This window comes from Pseudopodoces humilis, chromosome 2 (genome assembly GCF_049639895.1).
Source record: "Pseudopodoces humilis isolate 2021_Gansu_Grassland_sample_001 chromosome 2, ASM4963989v1, whole genome shotgun sequence".
NCBI lineage: Eukaryota > Metazoa > Chordata > Aves > Passeriformes > Paridae > Pseudopodoces > Pseudopodoces humilis.
The window spans coordinates 26666438-26682656 of NC_142201.1; the positions used below are offsets into that span (position 1 = coordinate 26666438).

General features: G+C 38.7%; 1 protein-coding gene across 7 annotated transcripts in view; it reads right to left on the reverse strand.

Annotated features, from left to right (window-relative positions):
* Positions 1 to 1686: 1686 nt before the first annotated feature.
* The window catches only part of LIMS1 (LIM zinc finger domain containing 1), a 68009-nt gene continuing 53476 nt past the window's right edge, over positions 1687 to 16219 (reverse strand). For 5 of the 7 annotated variants that reach the window (XM_088051081.1, XM_014250930.2, XM_014250935.2 and 2 more), the window contains exons 3-11: positions 12943 to 13009; positions 10828 to 10948; positions 9829 to 9978; positions 8492 to 8642; positions 7605 to 7697; positions 6198 to 6246; positions 3979 to 4054; positions 3546 to 3737; positions 3029 to 3158 (exon numbers count right to left, since the gene is read on the reverse strand). In XM_088051081.1, coding sequence (XP_087907207.1) covers positions 3590 to 3737; positions 3979 to 4054; positions 6198 to 6246; positions 7605 to 7697; positions 8492 to 8642; positions 9829 to 9978; positions 10828 to 10948; positions 12943 to 13009 — 855 coding nt within the window. In that variant the 3' untranslated portion in view covers positions 3029 to 3158; positions 3546 to 3589. Of the gene's footprint in view, positions 3159 to 3545; positions 3738 to 3978; positions 4055 to 6197; positions 6247 to 7604; positions 7698 to 8491; positions 8643 to 9828; positions 9979 to 10827; positions 10949 to 12942; positions 13010 to 16219 lie in introns of all 7 variants that reach the window. The other 2 variants (XM_088051080.1, XM_005516570.3) reach the window with 1 other exon arrangement.

Consider the following 16219-nt stretch of genomic DNA (forward strand, 5'->3'; position numbering starts at 1 on the left):
CTGCCTGTGCACTGGGACTGAGCACAGGACATGCCACTGCCAGCAGCAGAAAGGCTTTAGGCTCAGCTCTTCCCCCTACAGCGATATCCACTGGGCTTTCTTGAGTGCTCCCTACTGTTAGCTTAACCAGGCTTTCTAAAAGAACCTCTCTTGCCCATGCATAATTGATCCATGTAGCAGAAAGGGACAAAGCTTCTGAGGTATTCATTCCCAAATGCTAGGCTCACAGATTCTTTGATGGACCTTACAGAGGTCATAGGTAGAAAAACAGTACTGGGCTCTGCCTCTTTTAGGAAAGCATGTGCAGCTACATGAAATGTTTATAATACTTTGGGCCAGGAAGTGAGCTTCAACACCAGATGTGTAATTGTCCAGGCTGCCTAATTACTAACTTGCTCCCCAGCTCTGCTTTGCAACTGCTTTGCAACTGCTTTTAATTAATCCTCCTCATGACAATGTCCAGGGGTATTATACCAATGACAGTTCATGCCAAAGACCTCCCAAGAGAGCAGTATGGATTTGGGGAATTCTCCACTTGACATAGGGCTCCAGTAATAATATTTTCACCACAAGGGTGATGAAGCATTGGAGCACACTTTCCCCAAAGGCCTGTGAAATCTCTTTGCATGGTGATGTTCACAGTTTGGCCAAGAAAGACCTTCTGCACTGATGCAACTCTGAAGTTAGACCCACTCTGAGCAGATGGCTGGGCTAGATAGTGGTCCCTCTCAACCAACATTTTTCCGTGCTTCATCAGGCTTTGAACCCCCAAGTACCCTCAGATGCTTTAAGTGTTACATTGTGGGGTCTGACACACAGACTAGAGTTCATGAAACAGAAGATGCTGCCTTGGTGAACTGTAGCACAGTGATCACCATCAGGAACCTGGAAATAGAAAAATCCAGCCTGTGTCAAGCCCCAAGGGCCACCAGAGTGAAGAGGAAATCTGAGGCCACTGTGCTGCAGATGGATGTAACCCTGAGCAATGTGGATATGAGCCAGGTCGTGTCATTTAGCTTTGGGGCTAGTGACCCTTCTGTCTCTGAGCAGTAAGGCTGGGCACATAGAGGCTGAAGGAAAAGATATACAGTCAGTGTAACATGAAAACCTAGAAGTCAGTTATAACTTCAGAAGGAAGCAAGAGTGTGGTCTACTGAATCCATGGCACAGTCTAGAATTCCAACAGAGCTGCTGTGATAGTTAAGTAAACAATTTGTGAGGAATTTTAAGCTTTCATAGTCTTCAACAGGGTCAGGGACTACATTTATGAATGTTAACAGCATTCAATAATTATGTAGGATAAAATAGTCAAAGAACCTAGCAATAAACTGGAAGTTTGGCATGACAGTTTCATTACAGTGAAAACAGGAGAGAAAAATTTAACAGCAGGGTGTATGTTTTACACTCAGACAAGATACTTTCTTTAAGAAAACCCAGTTACTGTGCTGATAATTCAGATAATTCAGAAAATATCCAGAAAAATCAGGCTATTCTTTATGAAACAAACTGTGGTTTCTTTTATGAACTTGAGAACTACATACAGACATGCCTTTAGGAAAGGCATCTGTCTCCTTTAAATCAGGATAATAAGGAAGTTTTTACATAGTTACAGGTAAAAGCTCAGGGATCCATGACAGCCTTGGTGTTTTCCCACCCATCTTAAGCATTTATTTCAGAGAGGCAAGGTTGAATAACATGGCCTTTATTGATGACACAGGAAAGCAGATGTTTTAAAGTAATACACTTTATCTGTTTAAGTCACTAATGTACAAAAATTTAAAAAACCCACAAAACAAAAAAAACTTCGTACCATCAAGAAGACCTAAGTAGCTGCATTTTCTATAAGAAAGGGAAAAATAAAACAAATTTGCATGGACAGAACTCAATGGTATAAAACAATTAAATGTATGCTATAAAGAATTTTGATTATTTCTAAGCTCAGTCCTTGAGGATGGCTAAAGAAGTAGATCCTAGCAGGATCAAACCTTGCATATTTACACTCAGAGGTGTAAAAGTAATATTGCCAGTTAATTGAAATACGCGTTTTCAGTATTGTTCTGAAAATCTATGAAGTCTAGAAGCTAAATTTTAAATGCAGATGTTCACATTTCAAATAAAATACTTCTTGCATCCTGTATAATTAAGGCAAAGTATGCTATCTTCTGAAAATACCTTCTATATAGTTTTTGCATAAAAATATGAAATAAAATATAAAACTATATATATTTAATGGTATACTGTTATGTATGGTCCAGCAGAATAAGGCACAAAAAGTAAATAGCATGCAAAAGCATATATAGAAGATAATGTGTTATTTTAAGTGGAATATAGCAAAATTCAAGTAGTTCTGAGTATGCTCATTTCTTGCAAAAGGAATACATTTTTTTATATAAGTATCTCATGCTAAGCCTGATGTAGAAACATTCATCATGTAACCATAATCTATAATTTCTATAATTTTATGTATGTAATTTGTACAGTGGCTGTATTTAGAAATCTGATAGTTTTTAAACCATCTGAGACAAGGCTCCTTAATGAGATGACTCGGCCTGAAATCCAAGAATTTTTCCGTGAGGCAAAGTATACTGGTTTCCTGCCCAAATCACTTGAACTGGACAAGTTTTGTCTGCATGCTTAATAAGAAGGTAAATATTTTCACTAACATAAATGACAATACACATCCCTAAAGTTGGGCACATTTGTGAAGCTTGTTTTCACAGGTGGTGTTCACAAGCAAATTTTCTCTCTCTCAAAAGTTCCACAGAGAATTAGTGTACAGAATGGGCCACCTGCATCAGTACAATGGCATTATTGGTCAGAAACCTTTCAGGTGAGCTGGTATTTATTTTGAAAATATGGTCTGTTTTTCAACAACTAAGCATACACATATAGAGAACAGAGAATCTTAATATATTTTGTGTTGACAGAAGGCACACATCAGCATTTGTTGTCTGACTGCAGCCTCCAAGCAGCAACTCCCCCTTCCCCTCCCAAGTAGTATCTATAAGATTTTCATAAAGGAAGAGGAGAGCAGATGAAGTCTTTACTTCCTTCCCAAAGTTTCAGCTAATTTCTTCAGTCTTTTCTTCAGCTCTAGAGGAAACTTCTCATAACACTTTTTGCAGACAGGCTTCATATCAAACTCAACAAATTTATTCCTAAAACAACAAAGCAAAAGAAACAGACAAAGTTCTATCAAATGATATAGTGAAAAAAAAAGAATTTAAGAAAAAATCTATTAAATATGCATAAGCAAAAAATTAACCCCCCAATTTATACAAACACATTAAGCTACTTTTACAAGTTATATACACTGTAGGCAGTGATTACAATACCCTGTTGAGTAAGTTATGCAGATTTTACCCAAAAGCCCATATTTATTAAGTGTAATTGAGAAAGCCTTTCAAACCTGATTGTAGACTAAACATAAGATAATGGAATAACAAGTTAGTACTTTGTGTTGCAGTTGCGTGAAAGATGTTTTGGTTTAAACAGCCGTAAGTTCATGCAAAAGTGCAAAAAAAACAAACATCCTTAGGACTAACCAAAGAAGAAAGGAGCCGAGATGGCGGTGAGAAGGAAAAGAAGTTTACAAACAGATTGGCTTTTTCTTTTTCTGCTTGTCTTTATCCTTTGCTTCACGTTCCCGTTTGGCAAGTCGTCGCTTAAATTCATCTGGCATTTTCTCATAACAGTGTTTGCAGACAGGTTTTAGATCAATTTCAACAAACTTATCCCTTTAGAGTTAAACAAGAAAAAATAAAGGATGGAAAAGGAGAAGAGTTAGGAAGACTAACTGAAGGAAGACCTGAAGAGACAGCTGAAAGAGATGGAAAGTACTAAGTGGAGCAAGCGGCAGAAAGAGGGACTTATTTCCTTGATGCTGCTTACATGTTTTTCATGTGGTAACAGCTACACTATAGCAACATCTACACTTTGAAGAGAACCACTGATATGTGTCGAAGACATCACACTTACTTGAGGGTTAGCTTAGTGTTGCAAGTTGAACAAGCGAAACAGTTCACACACCATGCTTTATTCAGGGCAGACACAACTAGGGAGATGGGAAAAAAGAAATCATTAGTTTTACCAATAAAAAAAAAAATATTACAAAGATTTAAAGCTCACATATTCATGAGGTGTGAAAAACAGTCATTGATTATTGTATCAAGCATTAAGGACTGTAACAATAACATGGCCTTGTAATGTTATGTTATGGCCATGACTGGTGAAGCACACTTTAGAGTGTAATGAAGCAGGACTGTGAAGCATTGATACAGTTGTCTCTGAGGCAAGACCAGCTTAACCTATTTCTGCCTCCTATTTTTTGCTTCCACTTCATCTCATATCCAGCTGATCTCAGGAAATGCTTCTGTGAGGCCAAGTTCCAACTTAATCAAAAATGCTTCCAGCTGAAGAGCAATCCAGCAAAATTGTGTTTATATTTTCATTCAGTTTTATTTCTCAGATTCAGCTCAGACTGCACGGCAGTCAGCAGTTGCACTTGCCCAGCAGAAGAAAATAATGTGAAGCCAGCAGCCTGACACTGCTGGTAAATCAGCAGTACCAAGGTGAAAAAAAAAACTGGACCCTTATTCTTTGCTTTGAAGAGAAAGTAATTATTTCCTAGTTGTTCTGTAGGTAAATCCATTTCCTGCTCTTTCTCTCTTTCATTACAGCTTTCCAGTTTCCCTGTCAAAATTTTCTTAAGTTAGAGAATGCTGGAGAATATTTTTCTTATAATGTTTTTCTCACTCAATCTCTCCATGTTTTTCTCATAGTATTTTGTCAACAACAAGGAGAACCAAAGCATTGTCATGCTGAGGGGTTTTCCTGCTCTATGCGGCAAGCATGTCCACAGATACACAGTTATTCCACTGCTTTCCAGAATAATACTGGACAGGTGAAAGTCTTTCCCCCAAGTACTGCTCCCTCAGTAATGCAGTCATAGACAACCTTCTGAAAAACTGCTGCTGCTATTTGTTTCACCTGACAGAGAACAATACTGGATACCAAATTTGTGACACCTGACTCAAAATTTGTGTGCAGAAATGAAAGAAGAAATGTAATTGAAGACATACATTGAAAATAAAGAAATTAGTGTGTATTATTTTCAGTTCAGAGACCAAAACTTAAAATATCGGTGTCAGACTATATGGTGAAAGGTTAGAATCATACAGAGATGTAGTTATCAGAAAAGTTCAATTTCTGCTCATTCCAGCAGTATTTTCCTGAAAATGAGGACTCCTTCCTCTAAGGCATTTTGGATTGTCATTCTGTAGGCATAGTGCAGTCCAGAAAATGTAGGGAAAGCACATATACAGAATGTATGTTCTACATACTATGTCTATGTGTATGTTCTACTATGTCTATAGTTACCTGACTATAATCTAAGTTATGTCTCTTTTTGAATGTTAGAAGCTTTCTCCTACTATTTGCTGATACCTTTGGCTTAGATGAGGCTAACATGGTATTTACTTTGGACAGGGTAAACAGGCACATAATGTCACATTACTTCAGGTAGAATAATTTGCTTTTGGCATTTTTTCAGAGCTAATTATCAAAAAAAAACCCTCAAAGCCACCCCCTTCTCCCAAAAAACCCAATCAAACAATAACAAAACAAACAAATTACTTGTAGTTCTGCCTTTACAGGACATATATTTCCAAGTATGATCATTTCTGGTTTTGTGACATTATCATAAGCCTAGATTTTCAAAAGATGGGTGCTTGCGATTAGGTAAATATCTCCAGGATTCAAACTGACATAATGGGAATGAGGCATTTTAAAAAATTCCTAACTTCGCCCACCTATGTCTTTCAGGACCTAAGTATTTTTTCAAATTTGGCTCATGATCCACAAACTCATTTGTGGAGGTCTGTATGCTCCTTTTCACCCTTGCATGTGTTCTTTTTTGAAGGTGGTGTGTCAGGAAGCCATTTCTGAGCATCTTCCAGCATCCCTGGCCTCTTCATGTCACTAAGGGGTGACATGGCCATAGGGTGGTCTTCTATCATCATGAAATGATGTTGGGTTTCCCTACCATTCGGTCTCTGACTAATTTGCTCTAATTTAATTTCTGGTCAAGAGTACATCTGGTTTTGTGTTAATGAAAACCGGGCTGCTTCCCCCTTATTTTCAATTTTAAAGAGAACTTCCATCAAAAGGGAACATTAAGAAAACAGAAAAGTGCTTACCATCTCCTTCAATCACACGGTTGCAATGGAAACAAACATCACCAAATAGCTGAAGAGGAAAGAGAAGTAATATTTTTTTAATATAATGATTTTATTGAGGGTAACTTATCAAACTAGCAAAATAACTATGTTTCAGCTGATGGGCACAATCACTTTCCTGTTTGTTCTAGTGAAATAAAGAGAATGCTGGCAAGCCTGGTTTGGTTTTCCAAGTACATTTTGCATCATCTCATCACAAAAAGCCTTGATAATATTAAAGATGAAAACATTTATCTGCCTTTGATTCTCTTTAAGTATGATTTTGTTTTGTTTCAAGATTTCTCTAATCCTGAAGTTTTGAAATATAGCCGTTGGTGTCATATACATATTGTTACTAACCAGAAATGTAACATTTAGACTTATGTGCATGACTGAAACAATGTATTACTGTAACTGTAAGAAAATTTTATCTTTATGAAAAAAAAGTAAATTTTCAGACAAAAACTATTCATTCTTTTTCCAAGCTTAACATTTGTCCACAATAGAACAAGAGGTGCCATGTATTTTTTTCTAACCGTGGGAAAAGACATCCACTCTCCGTACAGCTCTTGTCTGTGTATGGACTTAGCCCATCCCAGCTGCAACACGATTACTATGAATGTCACAACATTTACAGTCTGCAAGTGTGCCAGCACCAATCATCTGCCCTTCATCACTAATGACCAATTAAGAATCCATCTGTAATTAGCAGATGCCTACAACTCCCAAGTGTAACCCCTTCTCGTGTATTTATGTAAGCAAGAGAGGTGAATGTGACAGGACACAGATGGCTTCCAAGGAACAATATGTCCGTGCATCGTGGGGCTGGACTCCCCATCCAAGGGCATCTGGAGAGGGGTGGTACTGCCAAATGCAACTTCTACATAGATGCAAGTGGTCACTAGAGGGTGTCTTCTGACAAATTTAGTCTTGGAAGTCTTTATCAGCCTAATTACTGAGCAAGAGCATGTATCAACACAGTGTCTTAAGAGAAGCAGCTGCAGGGAAACCCACGCCACTCACTGGGGCTTCCAAATGCAGTCAGTGAGTGGCAAATCTTCTTTAACTTCTTAGGAGAGATTAGGTGTCATTAGCTGCTCTGATCTACAGACACGTCAAAACCCCAAACAGCCCTACTTAAGTACCACTAAGCTTGAAGAACAACTTGATATTTGTCCTGACCAGCCTTTGTGAAATACCTGCAGTTTTCTTTTTTAATGCCACACAGATGAATAGGGAAACCTGTATAAATTAAACACAACAGAACATGCTAACTGCCATTAAACCCAGAGGTCCCTTTAAGAATGTCCATGGTTTTCCATCTCTATCTACTAAAACCAAATTCTGAGTTTACCAATTAATGCCATTTTTAAAAATATGCAACCTTACCTGATTGTAGTGGGTTTCACAATACGCCAAGCCTTTTCTCTCATAGTGACGATGACCCAGGAATGGCTTTTCACATTTTGCACAAACAAAATGCTACAAAGAAAATTACAGTACATTTTTTTTATCTTTTGGAAGTAATGTTATTTTTTCTGGAAAGCAAACTAACCATGTCTACTACTTGAATGTGGCTGAAGTCTACTGAGCCATCTTGAAAACCAGAGTTAAAAGTTTTGTTTCTACATTTAGACCATTAAAATGATATTTCTTTTAATGTCTTCAACATTTCAATCCAAAATTTACAAAACAAAATCAAGCAATGAAATCTCATTTTTCATCAATTAACAGAATTAAAAGTTATTAAAATAACTTGTAGTATCATTATACCCTTGTGAAGAAAGCATTTCCTAGATGAGAATTTCAAAACAACAAAAGGAATAAACAATTTATCTAATAAAAATAGATGTGGAACTAAATCTTGTATGTGGCCTTGAAATATGAACTCTTACATGAACTATTAAAGACATATGTACATGGCAGGTGACTGTGGAAGACCAAAGGGTATTGTCATGCTTATTGACATGGTTGCCACAGATTTGACTGCTTTTCCACATGTACTGCTTTGAGCTCTGAAATTTTCATTTGTAAGGACCTTGCTGTGCTTCCTTTGGTTACTGATTTCAGTCAAAGCTCTCTGTAAGGTGGCAAATAACTCCTGTTTCACAGTGGAAAACCAGCCACAATAAGGTTGAAGAGGGATTTGGAGAAGGCATTTATAATCATTACTGCAAACTTTGAGAATAGTTTCACTGAAATTGATCAGCAAAATCACAGATAAATATGCTAAGGTTTACATTTGTAAGAGAGATTGTCTAGCATCTGATGTTTACCTCCACATGCCATTGTTTGCCCATAGCATTCACCACACGGCCTTCAATTGGTCTCCTACATGCCCCACAGATGGGGACACCCATTTTGTCATGGCAGGGTAAGCAGTAGAGTTCTCCTTTCAGCTCACGAGCATCAGCAGTAAGTTCCTTCCTGTTCAGAAGTTAATGGATTGAGAGCATGAATAAAGGCACTCAAAAAGTCAACTCTTGAGAGTTTCTAATCTCAAGTGAAAAATTAAGTGGAAAAAAAAAATTGCATTTGCTTTAGAATTATATTTATACTACAGTATGCAGCAGCATCCAATTTAACACAGTTCAACACAGTTCAAGCCTGATCACAGTAAACTGAGAACAGGCTGCAAAGCAATGTGCGCTGAGTCTCTCTGGAAACAGCTACCGAGCCATTGTCATTCTGCTTAAGCAGGACAAATGTGTGTGTGAAATCTGCATATGTTTGGTTTATATTCTGGTACTTACCACCAGTTTATTTTAGATTTGCATAACTGCAACTGAAAATAAAATGTAGTCCTCTACACCTAGTTATATTTTCTTTATATCAGAGAAAGAGAACTACAGACCCACATGAACTACACTTATTCATTTCCCACTGCAGAATCTTACAAACTCTACCTTTTAGTAATTTGTATGATTAGATACTGGGAACAGCTAAACCATAAAAGTGACCATAATCACAAATACTCTCAACTGGTTGCCACTGATAGAAGACAACATACTGTTATTCAAATCAGCCTTTGCTATGGCACTGAAATAGTAACTTCCTTTGCAGCAGAAATAAACAAGTAAGAATCCATGCTATGTCCTACAATGCTCCATGCTCATCCTACATCTCTGCATCAGTGCAGGATGTAGAAATGTGCAATTTCATGTGCTGCAGTTGCAGAAGATGATAAAATGAGATGGAAGAAGGCTTCTAAAAAAGGCAGGCTTTAAAAAGAGAGAACAACGTTTGGATGCTGTTGAACTTAACAAAACCACAGGCAAGATAGTAATTCAAGCAACAAAAGAGAACCACTTCTCTTCCCCTCCTGGTAGAATAGTGAGCTCTCATTTCACTACTATAGAAATGGTATCTGTGTCAATACTTTGTATTTTGTAAGGTACCGCCTTGTCCTGCAGAGTCCAATCTTTCTTTAGACCCCAGCAGGTCAGCTGTTGCTTGAACCCCACCATGCCAAAAGCAGTAAGTAACACACATCTGGCCACAAGATATTCAAACACCACCCCCTCTTATTAGTTGTTGGACAAGTTGTCACTTTAAATTGATGAAGCAAATAATCCCAGCATTTTCATGTTTCCCTTTGCAGCACTCAGGTTACCCGCAGTTTGCACAGTTGAAATGATCAGGGTGATAAGGATCATTTTTGAATATGAGAGGCTGTTCATCAATAATGGCATGACACTTCTGGCAAATGTACTTTCCCAGGCCTCTGGCTTTTTCCCTGTTATGGCAAGGACGGCAGAGGTGTCTGAAACAGCACAAAAAAAGAGAGGTAAGTATTGCTACCAGGTACTACAGTGCAAAATATAAACCAAAAATCTTTCAGAAACTCATTTCAATCAGCTCTTTTTCAAGTCTTGTTAAAACAACTTCATTGCTAAGGCAAACAAAGTTCAAAGCACCAAAAATGATTGCCCAAGTTCAGGGTGATCATTTAATTTTCTGTCACCACAGGAATACCATTTCATCAGCTCAGCTGAGTTAAAGCTGTGTTGAAACACAGAAAACAAAGTTTCTTATAGATTCTCATTGATGAATGTTTTACTTTCAAAATCTTAAACATTTAGACTGGAAGCTGTATGAACACTTCTGTAGATAATTCTGAATATAGCATTATACTTAAGAAGACAGTGGCCATATAACCCACTTGTAAAATAGTCTTTTGATCATAGCTGGCAAAAATAGCCTACTCTGTGAAGGGTCCTACTGAACATTAAGCAATTATTAATAAATATGGTGCCAAACTAGACCAAAATTGGAAAACCAGGTTGGAAAAAGAAAATAAACATTTTTATTAAAAAAAGGACAATGCTTCTGTATCTGAATGTTTTCTCTCTTATTCCATGTAATAATGACCCCAAAAGGTCACTGGGTAAAGAAAATGTTTGCCATGAAACTTGGTGTTGAAGCAGGCAAAATGTTAATATTTTAAAATACCCATTCTTCGTTTTGTGATGCACGATTAGATTTCTTATCACATCAAATACTTCAAGTTGCTCCATCCAAGCTGGAAAGCTTCAGGAACAAAAACCTCCCAGTCCCACTATTAGGTCATTTAATTTATGATCAGTAAGCAAAAGGAAGGGTGGAGATTTACCTGCCAGCATTCTTGACAAATCCAATATCAGCCAATACTTTTTGGCAGATATCACAGCAGAAGCACTCTGGATGCCAGCTATTGTTCATGGCTTTAATAACACGACCAATAATGAACTCACCTGTAAGAAACACAACATCAGGATGTAAAATACCATACTAGACAAACTTAAAAGTTTGTCAAATGAGTCACTACAATGACTACAATCACCATTCCTTTCCTTACCCCAAAATCTTGTAGGACACATTGCTTTCAGTATTGCAATTCTGATTCCAAACCCTGGAATTTGGGTTTGTTTGTTTGTTGTTTTTTGTTATTGGTCAGAAGAAAACATCTTTGCTAGTGGAGGACCTTCTGCTCTTTATATACATGTATATATACGGTCCTTCTACATGCACACTCCACCTTCTCTCTGCAGTCATCCCTTTTTGGTCCCTTCACTGGTTTTACTTATTTGTTCTCAAGCTGTTACGAAATTTATGGAGTACTTCATATAATACGGGCTTTCTTATCTCCAAATCATCTTTCTCCATAAATTTCTTTAAGAGTATGACAATTTTAACTTGTCATGTACATAGCAGGGGGTTTCTACTCCACTAGGACCAAGCCTTGAAGGTACTCTATACTCAAGGCACAACAGAACTAAGCTTGGGTGGCTGTGGACCTCCTGTAAAAACACTCGTATGGAGTCCAAATGCAAAGGTGCAGTGAAGCTGCAGAACAGTCCAAAACACACAAATTCTGACCTACCACAAGGAGTCCTGTCTCATATGGCATTAAAAGAATAGTGTGACAACTAGTGTTTTGCATGCACAGTGTGACTGAACTGCACAGACATCATCACAGCTGATGGACAGTGTAGCCAGGGGCTCTGAGCAGTGCAAAATGTGTTGGGGGCTCAGCTTCATAGTGCTGTCAGAGGCTGAGTGCTGGCTTTGGAGATCAACTCCAAGAGCTGCCAAAGGGGAGTGATCAAGCAGTGTGGATGATAACATCCAGCATGCGACTCTGTAGCATTCCCATGAAGTCATGGCTTTTCAAAAACAAAATCTGATGGACTCCAGACGTGTCAAGAATGCTCAAGGCCTCATAGCTGACAATAGCCCCATTGACTTTGTGTTTATTAAGTACAAGCAGGAAAATCCCAGCTCTGGGCAGGACCTTGATAAGGTTTTAAGGGAGCTGGCAATACCCAGGAGAGAGGATAGGAGAAGGTGGAGATGTGCCAACTGGACAGGAGAAATCCTGGAGATAGGCATTATAACTCCTCACAAATTGCCACCAAGTCATTTTTTCCTCTTCCCCTGCTTGTTCACATCTGCAGCCTTAAATTCATAGTTCCATAACATCTGCTTCCTTCTCCCTTGGTGCTCAATGCATCCCTCCACAAGAGGAAATGCCTCACTGAGATAAATTAAAGCTTTAACACCTTGCCAAAGGTGCCAAAGAAACACAAGAGTTTCCTTCCAGAGCAGTGTAGGAAATAGTCAAATAATGACTTCCCAGCTCTGGCCCAAAAAAATGTGTCACACACAGGGGAAAAAGAAAACATGCAAGTGATTACAGTGCAGCAGACGCACAAGCATTTACATCAACAGTGGCAAATAAAGAGCAGCCCTCAGTATCACATAGGATGGATTTAGACACTTTAGACACTGAAGCCTGAAAGGTATTTGGTTCAAAAAAATCAGTGTGGGCCCAGCTGACCATCACTTGATTATAACACTAGATGATAAATACTGTCTCAGCTTCTGTGAAGCAGAAGGACAGCACGGGTGGGTTACAAGAGTCAAAGCAGATGACAGAGTCTTGTTGCAGGGTTTCAGCTACATGAGAAGGGACAAATGTCAGCACATGGAGACTTACAGATATAAATAATCAGGAGTCATGAATGGTGTATACTATCAGGAGTTTATGAATGGTCTGTTCATTGGATCATTTAGCTCACCAGCTAAATTACTTATTAAAAGAATGCAAATTTTATTTTTAAATCCTACTGGTTTAAGCTGAACATGAGCACTTCCCAGAGAAAATATACAAGGGCAGCACATTTTTCCTCAGTGACATTCCAATTTGTGATCAATGTGAAGTATTTCCCCTTAAGTTGAAACTTACCACATTGATGGCAGCAAGGGGCAAAAAGCATTTGAAAATCATGTTCACAGTATTTCCTCCCTTCAAACTGCAAATAGAAAAAGATCTGAGCATTAGAGGGAAGAGGAACATGCACTTAACATAAATGCCGTAACAGCCTGATGTGTTTCCAGATACAATTAGGTAGTAAAACATGAGAGACTGAGCAAAAAAACCCAGACCATAAGCTACATGTGCTAGGCATTACATCCACCCACCTTAATTCACCTACTAGTTAGCATTTAGTGTTAACAGCACACCATTTCTCCAGTACTGCTGAGAGTGTAAGGCATTTTCTGTCATCCATTTACATCACAAGAGGTGTCTAAATTTTGACACACTACTGAAACGGAAGCAACCAAGCACATTCTGAGCAGGAAATTAGCTAACAAACAGCCTTGGCCAGCAGGAGGGGAGAAGCATTTTTCCCAAACCTATTTGATGTCTTCCTTGCTCTACATTTCCTGCCAGAATGACCCAGCATACTAGTGGAAGTACATATGGTGGAGGTTGGGGTAAGAATATCCAGGGGCGGAAATCTTTGCAATTTATAGAGCAGTTCAGCCAAAATACGAAGGGAAATAAGCCTTTTCCTTCATGATGCTTATTTCATAGAATCATAAAATCATTTAGGTTGGGAAAGACCCTTAAGATAATCAAGTCCAAATATTAAGGAGTAAAGTTCACAACATTGATCAAATTAAATTGATTTTAAGGGATTTGAATCTTATCCCAGCTTAGGTAAGTTCACCTACAGTTCAAGCTCTCACTGAAAAAAAAAAACCCATATGGAATAAAAAGATCCAACAGAACTACATTAGTAGCTTAGCCAAAGAATATGTAAAAACATGTAGGCAAATATGTGCAGAAATGAAAGGAAATGTTTAGATATCTTCAGGCACCATTATTATTAGACACAAATACCAATGAGCATGTCAAAACCAGGTAGACAATACTAGGTATGCTATAAAAGGTTTGGATTTGAATGTCTCAGTTTAAACAGTGGAAAAAGGAGGACAGCAGGAAACCTCGCTCCTTTCTTTTTACTGGGCCCAAGACAAAACCAAGTGAATAGCACAAAATACTACCCATAAGGTAAGGTTTTGTGCATGGACAGAAAATACAGACATGTGTTTCAAGATTACCTGTTGTATAATGTGAAATGACAAGGATCCAATATGATATAAATACAATAAATATTCTTGCAACTGGCTGAATGGGGATCTAATAAACATTTCACTAGATATTTATGGTTAGAAAATTCCTGTGCCCAACCTGAATTGCACCTATTAGGAAGAGAAAGACATTAACTCAGTACAGACCTTTTTAGAAATCTCTGACGGAAATTTATCAAGTTCTATTCCAGTACAATACTCCAAAACAGATTTTTTAAATTTTGGCTTTTAAAAAAATAATAGTTGAGAGGTACAGGGCTATTACTTTCTCAAGGAGTAATGGAAATTACTGGTTCATTGTGAATTGTGCTTGCTTCCTGCAGGATAAAATCCTTTTCAAACTGAAAAAAAATTGAAAGCTTCCTGTTCTGTGTAAACAAGTGGTCCAATGGGGTATGCTTAGGTTTGCTCCGATTTCAAAGCCACCACATGTTGATCTGAACAGACCAAACAGGTTTTCTTCCCCTCTTGTTTGCATCAGGCAGATTGGTTTCCATTCAGTCTTGTTTATATTTTCATCCTCTCTGTTCCTTTGTGCTGCCCTTTGTGGATGACCCAGCAGTTATTATCACAGAAAGCCTTGAGCTTCTGTAACAGATCTTACAGAACATAGTTTAAAAGCAAGGTCATTTCACTGTTGTATGCTGAAGGTCCATGAGGTAAATGGCTCTGCATAAAACATCTCACTGTGAAATAACCTCCAACTTACCTGCAGGTTTTTAGCTAACTTAAGTGGAAAGTCATGCACAAAAACTGAGACTTATAGATTGTTTCTCTAAGGTGTTTTGAGAAAACACTCAAGGTACAACTGGAATAGAAACAAACATGACCATCTGTTCTGCCATTAGTATAGGACTCTGCACTGTTACCTGTGGAGAAACTCTACAATAGCAGCTCTAGGAAATACACACCTTCCAGGTGGTGGAGTAGAAGCAGACCAGAATTAGTACCGCTTCACACCTAACAGCAAAGAATGGAGTTTGGCAACTCTACTGGAATGTGTTTGCACTAATTTTTGTTTAGATTGAGTGCATAAAAAAACTTGCTAAAATAATGTCACTGAGCAAACTGGAATACAAATCAAATATATCATGCTCACAGTTTCTGTGCAACGTAAGGCACACAGCTCTCAGAAATCCAAACTATCATTTCTAACACAGGCTCAAGAGGACATCCACAAAAGTCCTGCTGTGCGGTGCAGACTCTAAGCAGTGGATGGGCACCACTTGTGCCTGCGAGCAACCTGGCTCCAGTGCTGGACCACAGAGAGCTGTGCTGATTGGGGTGCTTGCAAGGCAGCCCAGAGGTAAGTCCTGCAGCACAGGAGACCTGACCAGTTCCACCCCCACCCATGGAACACAGTGTGAAGGCTTATCATGGCAGCGTTTGACGGCAAGTGTGATAAGCAGCTTAATGACTAACTGGGGGAACCCTGCAAGGCTTGCAATAGGCAGGGGAACAATGTTTGCCTTCCTAATTGCTAAGAGCTGGAAATAATTTCCAAGAAATACTAGCTTAGGTAAACCAGGCACAGAATAAACACAAGCTCATGCTGGGCAACCAACAATGCCTGCGTTTATGCACGGGAACCTGCTCAGAAAAACACATTACCAGGCCACACCTCCAAACACATCCATCTTCTCAAAGATTGTATTAAACCAGTCTGAGGAAGATGTCCTTTCTGCCATCTTCTCCAGTCAATGTTTTTCCTGACAGTGATACAGATTATCTCAAGTCCTCTGAGCACTGTCAGCCACTCTTGAGCACTCACAAATCTAAGCCCATCTTTTACCTGCTCAGGGCTTTCCTTCCTCTCACAGAATCACAGAATGAGTCAGGTTGGAGGTATGGTCATCTGGTCCAACCTTCCTGCTCAAGCAAGGTCATCCTAGAACACACTGCACAGAACTGCATCCAGATGATTCTTGAGCATCGCCAGTGAGGGAGACTTCACAACCTCTCTGGACAACCTGTACCAGTGCACAGTAAAGAAGTTCCTCCCCATGATCAGGTGGAACTTCCTGTGCATCAGTTTCTGCCCATTGCCTCTTGTCCTATTGCTTGGCACCACTGAGCAGAGCCTG